Source organism: Eimeria tenella, genomic scaffold, assembly GCF_000499545.2.
Source record: "Eimeria tenella Houghton genomic scaffold, Eth_scaff649, whole genome shotgun sequence".
Classification (NCBI taxonomy): domain Eukaryota; phylum Apicomplexa; class Conoidasida; order Eucoccidiorida; family Eimeriidae; genus Eimeria; species Eimeria tenella.
In genome coordinates this window covers 1-5,671 of record NW_013545772.1, presented here as the reverse complement: position 1 = coordinate 5,671, position 5,671 = coordinate 1, and the positions used below count along the sequence as shown (strand labels likewise).

The following is a 5,671-nucleotide window of genomic DNA, read 5'->3' as shown; positions in this document are numbered from 1 at the left end:
AAACCCTAAACCCTAAACCCTCTCTAAACCGAACTCAGAGGCCAATGCGGGACACCGCAGCAGCGCGGATCCGGTTGTAGCTGCTGCAGTCGCTGCTGCACCAGCCGTTGCTGCTGCTGCTTTTGCTGCTGCTGCTGCTGCTGCAGTTGCTGCTGCTGCTGCTGCTCGTCCCACGGTTTTTCATGCAGTTCTTTGGGCCGGGCTGCTTCTCGAGGAAAGCCCACAGCTGCTACTTTACTTGGTGCTGCTGCTGCTGCTGCTGCCGCTGCTGCTGCTGCTCGCTGTGCTGCTGCTGCGGGGCAGGCCATGCCTATTGAAGCCAGAAGTAGGCTGCTTGAACATTGCTGGTCTACCCCGTTGCTGCTGCTGCTGTTATCGCTGCTGCTGCTGTTATCGCTGCTGCTGCTTTTATCGCTGCTGCTGTTTTTGTCGCTGCTGCTGCCATTTGCTTCTAAAGTATCGTGGCGGCGCTGCAGTCTAGAAGCAGCAGCAGCAGCAGCAGCAGCACACCTTTCCTGCTCAGAGATTTTTCGAGCAAGGTGTCAGCTGCTGTGGCTCAGAGGCTTCTCCTGTGGCCGCTTTTAGTGTTGCAGCATCTGCTGCTGCTGCTGTTGCTGCTGCTGCTGTTGTTCCCGCATGTCTAGTGCAGCACCGGAGGTCGGAGGTTTCTGGCCCATACAGACAGTTGGATGACATACTGGGCTAGCAGATCTTTGCTGCTGCTGTTGCTGCTGCTGCTGCTGCTGCTGGTTCAACCACTGGGTATGGGGGCCCCAAGGGCAGCTGGGGCCCCCCTGTTGCATGTTGCTGCAGCAGTTGCTGCAGCTTTTTTGCCTTGAAAGAGGGAAGAATAAAATAGTTCTTTAAAGGAAATGAAGCTAAAGAAAGCAGCAGCAGCAGCAGCTGCTGCTGCTGCTCCCGCCGCTGCTGCTGCTACTGCTGCTGCCGATGGTCCACAGGGGCCCCCTGGTGGTGAGGCTCTTACAAATGGCAGCAGCAGATGCAGCAGCTGCTGCAGCACTATTTCCATTACTTTAAAGACTGCTAAATTCAAACTCTAAGTTTTTTCAAACCTTAAACCCTAAACCCTAAACCCTAAACCCTAGACCTGCGCCCACAGGCTCCTTGCGGCGACCTCATCAAGCCGCTGGTGCCTGCGGCCCATTGGCCAGCAGCAGCTCGGTTAGCAGCAGCATTGAAAATTTTAAATTCCTTCAACAGCAGCAAATTAATTCTGCTGCTGCTGCTCAGCAGCAGCAGCACAAGTAGCCGGCAGCAGCAGCAGCCACAGCAGCAGCTGCTGCTGCGTCAACAGCAGCAACGACCGCAGCAGCAGCAGCAGCAGCACCATTGAGGGGCTTTAGCCAGCCATGCAGATCAGGCAAAGAAGCAGCTCCTCCCCAGAGGCGGCGGCCAAGTTCTGAGCAGCGGCAGCAGCAGCAGCAGCAAAAACAACAGCAGAAATGTCCACGTATGGCTTGCAGCAGCAGCGGCGATGTCTGCTGCTGCTGCTGCTTTCGCTGCTGCTGCTGCTGCTGCTACCCAGCAGCACCCTAGCTGCGCGCTCGCGAGCGGCGCGTTCGTCTGCTGCAGCTCGGCGCAGAGCAGCAGCCGCAGCAGCAGCAGCAGCAGCAGCCGCAAAAGAACCAGTTCCCCTCTACGATGAGGACATGCTTCCTGCTGCTGTGCAGGCTTTCCTGCAGCAGGACAGCAGCAGCAGCAGCAGCAGCGGCGCAGTGCAGCTAGTTGCTGCTGTCGGCAGCAACAGTGCAGCAACGCAGCACGGGGTCTCAGCCCTTATGTATGCAGAGCTGGACCATCGGCTGCATCGCATGCAGCATGCGCAGCAGCTGCAGCAGCCCCACAGGCGGCAGCAGCAGCAGCAGCAGGAGGACTATGATGGCGGGGCAGCAACAGCAGTCAAAAAGCTGCAGAGCGCAATGGCCCACCTCTCCATGCTGCAGCAGCAGCAGCAGCTTCAGCAGCTGCAGCAGCAGCAGCAGCAGGAGGAAGACAATCAGGGAGATTCAAGTGAGAACGACACTGCAACAAACCAGCAGCAGCAAGAGCAGCAGGAGCAGCAGCAGCAGCAGCAGAGGCTCGTGTTTCTGCGCCAGTATTTATCGGAGGTAGCTACACTGAAGTCGTTGCAGGTTGCGAGCTCTGAGCAGCAGCAGCAGCAGCAGCAGCAGCAGCAGCAAGAAGGCAGCTCAATTTTGAGCGGGAATTCCCAGAAGCACACGCACTTCCCGGGCATCCGCGCAGCGCGAGCAGCCAGCAGCAGCAGCAGCAGCAGCAGCAGCAGCAGCAGCAGCGGCAGCAGCAGCAGCAGCAGCAAAGTGGCCGGGCTACCCGTCGTGCGCGCAAGAAGAGATGTGGGGGCAGCTTTAACTCAAGCAGCTCTTAGTGCTTCTTTTGAGCAGACGCGGTGGCGTCGGCAGCTGCAGCTGCTGCGCAAGCGGGACAGCAGCAGCAGCAGCAGCAGCAAACAGGGCTACATCCTCGCGGACTCCTGCATCGCCGTCGACTTCCGAAGGGCCGTCAGAAAAGCTGCTGCTGCTGCTGCTGCTGCTGCAGAGGAGCGCGACGCTGCAGAGGCCGGGGAGCAGCAGGCCAGCGACGCCGAGAGCGACTCCGCAGCAGCAGCAGCAGAAGCAGCAGCAGCAGCGCGCAGCGGGAGATATGATGCAGCAAACAACAGCTGCAGCTGCCCCTTCGGCTGGAAGCCTTGCTCTCGAGATGAGGCTTTGAGCAGCTCTTATGGCTGGAGGCAAACGCTGCAGCGCGTGTGCACCGAAGAGCAGCAGCAGCAGCAGCAGCAGCAGCAGGAGCAGCAGGAGCAGCAGCAGCAGGAGCAGCAGGAGCAGCAGCTGGTGGTCAAGGCGTACGCAAAGGGGCTGTTCTCCTTCGACTGCAGCGGCAACCAGCTGCAGCCTGCTGCTGCTGCTGCTGGAGAGCAGGAGTGTTCTGCTGCTGCTCTGGTGCTTTGCAGGGAAGTTGAGCCGCGGTGTGGCGTCAGCCAGTGGTGAGAGCCCCAAACCCTAAACCCTAAACCCTAAATCAGGGTTTGAGCGCTAGGCCCCTTTCCCCCGCCCCCGGGGTGCGCAGCCACGCCGCCACCCTGCAAGCCGCGTAGCCCGCGGCAGCACCAGCTAGGGTTTAGGGTTTAGGGTTTAGGGTTTAGGGTTTAGGGTTTAGGGTTTGCGTGCAGGTCGGAGTGGTCGAGCTGCTCGGCCCCCTGCGGCGAAGGCCAGGCCTACCGCTTCCGACGGCCGCTGCTGGCAGCAGAAATTGAGGGGCTGCAGCAGCAGCAGCAGCAGCAGCTGGAGGCCCCCAGCAGCTGCTTGCCTTACCACTTAGAAGAGCGCCGCAGCTGTTTTGCTGCTGCTGCTGCTTGCCCCTCCCTCGTCGCCCGCCAGCCCTGCTTCTGGGCCTACGCAGACCCCCACACGTCAGCTCCTGCTGCTGCTGCTGCTGTGTGTTGTGCTGCTGCTGCTGCTGCTGCTGCCGCTGTGTGTGTGTGGCTGCTGTGTGTGCTGCTGCTGTGTGTGCTGCTGCTGCTGTTGCAGTGTGTGCTGCTGCTGCTGTGCGTGCTACTGTTGCAGTGTGTGCTGCTGCTGTGCGTGCTACTGCTGTGTGCGGTGCTGCTGCTGCGCTGCTGCTGGTGCTGTGTGTGCTGCTGCTGCTGTGTGTGCTGCTGCGGCTATGTGTGCTGCTGCTGTGAGTGTTGCTGCTGCTGTGTATCTTGCTGCTACTTCAGCGCTTGTGGCTGCTTCTCGTCTTGCTGCTGCTGCTAATGGTTGTGTTGTCGCGGCTGCTGCTGCTGCTACTGCTGCGAGCGGCGCTGCTCATGCTGCTGCTGCTCATGGTGTTCTGCTGCGTCTCCTGCCATTGCTCCCGCTGCTGCTGTTGCTGCTGTTGCTGCTGCTGCTGCTGCTGCTGCTGCTGCTGCTGCAGGCCTCAGAGCGTGTACACAAAAGGCAGCTGCGTGTGCACTTTAAAGAGCAAGGGGGCGCAGGAGGAGACGGAGGAGCTGCAGCAGCTTTTCAAAGAAGAGGAGCAGCAGCAGCAGCAACCCCTCGTTGCATGCACAGCAGCAGAAGCTGCTTACAGCTTCTCGCAATGGAGGCAGCAAATCGGACAGTACTGCTTTACGGCCCTTAAGTTGGCTAACAAGCCGCCCCAGGTTCGCTAACTGCTGCTGCTGCTGCAGTTGCTGCTGCTGCTGCTGCTGCCATTGCTGGCGCTGCTGCTTTCGCTGCGGCTGCTGCTGCTGCTGACACTGCTTTTGCCGCATTTGGGGTTACTCAGACCTGCGCCCACCCGTACTTAGCTCATTTGTTGCTGTGTTGCTGCTGCTTGTGCTGCTGCTGCTGCTGCTGCTGCTGCTGCTGCAGATGATAAAGTACAGCAGCCAAGCCGGAAGCACGCGCGTTGGCCTGGCCTCTTTGGGCTATGTCGACTGCTCAGGTAAATAATTTGAATAATTTAGTGTAAAGAATTAAATTAAATTAAAATTAAAAAGAATTATATGTTTAATTAATTACATTTAATTAGAATTATTAAACAATTGTTATTCTTCTTTTATAAGACACTTCTCGACTTGCTGCTGCAGCAGCTTATTGCTGCAGCAGCTAATTGCTGCAGCAAGAGGCGAGACTTTTTCTTTGCTGCGCTCTTTGCTTCTCCTCCTTTTCTTTTTATTTCTTTTTAATTTTTTACTTCTTTTTGATCTTTTTATTTCTTTTGTTTCTTTTTGTTTTTTTCTCTTTTTACATTCTTCATGTCCTTTTATTTTATTCTCTTTTGTCGCTTTTTATCTTTTTCCCCTTTTTGTCTCTTTCCTCCTTCCTGCCTTCGGCCCGTCGGCTCACCTGCTGCTGCTGCTGCTGCTGCTGCTGCTGCTGCTGCTGCTTCAGGCGGCTGGGGCCACATGGACAACAGCTCTATGGCTGCCTTCTGCGGCCGAGGCCTCCCCATGCTGTGCAGGCGCAGCAGCAGCAGCAAAGACGCAGCAGCAGCTTTTGCAGTGGACAGCTACACCGAGATAGAGCTTTCCGCCCTGCAGCAGAGTGAGTGGACCTGCTGCTGCTGCTGCCGCCTTGGCTGCTGCGGCTGCTGCTGCTGCTGCTATTGCTGCTTCTCCGCCTGGGCTGTGTTTTACTGTTGCTGCTGCTTGTGGGACTGCCGCATCTGTCTCCCGTGTATTTGCGTCGGCTTGCTTCAGCAGCAGCAATAGCAGCAGCAATAGCAACAGCAGCAGCAGCAGCAGCAGCAGTTGACGCTCTGCTCGCATTGCTGCTGCTTGCACAGGATTGCTGCAGCTTTGCACTGCTGTACGCTCAGTGTCTGCTTTTTTGTGTCTTAGTTTTTACTGTTTCTTTGTCTCATTTCTCTATCGCGTGTTTCCCCCTGTGCTGCTACTGCTGCTGCTGCTGCTGCTGCTGCAGCTTTCTCCTACGCGCACCACCTGGAGGAACCGGAGAGCCCTGACAGCTCCTGGGTGGCCTTTTTGCTGGGGGCATCTGTTGCTGCTTTGCTGCTGCTGTTTGCATACCTGCACAAGCGCAGATTGTCTGCATATTTCAAGGAAACTGTGCGTCCTGCAGCAGCAGCAGCAGCTGCTGCTGCAGCAGGCGCAGCTGCCTCTACATATGCAGACAATCTGCGC

General features: G+C 57.5%; 1 protein-coding gene across 1 annotated transcript; it reads left to right on the top strand.

The window, feature by feature from the left end:
• Positions 1-1,463: 1,463 nt before the first annotated feature.
• Positions 1,464-5,493, top strand: ETH_00000645 (thrombospondin type 1 domain-containing protein, putative; the record flags this gene model as incomplete). The annotated part of the gene is made up of 6 exons (XM_013380463.1): positions 1,464-3,025; positions 3,212-3,451; positions 3,958-4,186; positions 4,398-4,470; positions 4,920-5,076; positions 5,451-5,493. The coding sequence occupies 6 exons, from the start codon at positions 1,464-1,466 to the stop codon at positions 5,491-5,493; spliced, it is 2,304 nt and encodes a 767-aa protein (XP_013235917.1).
• Between the last annotated feature and the right edge of the window lie 178 nt (positions 5,494-5,671).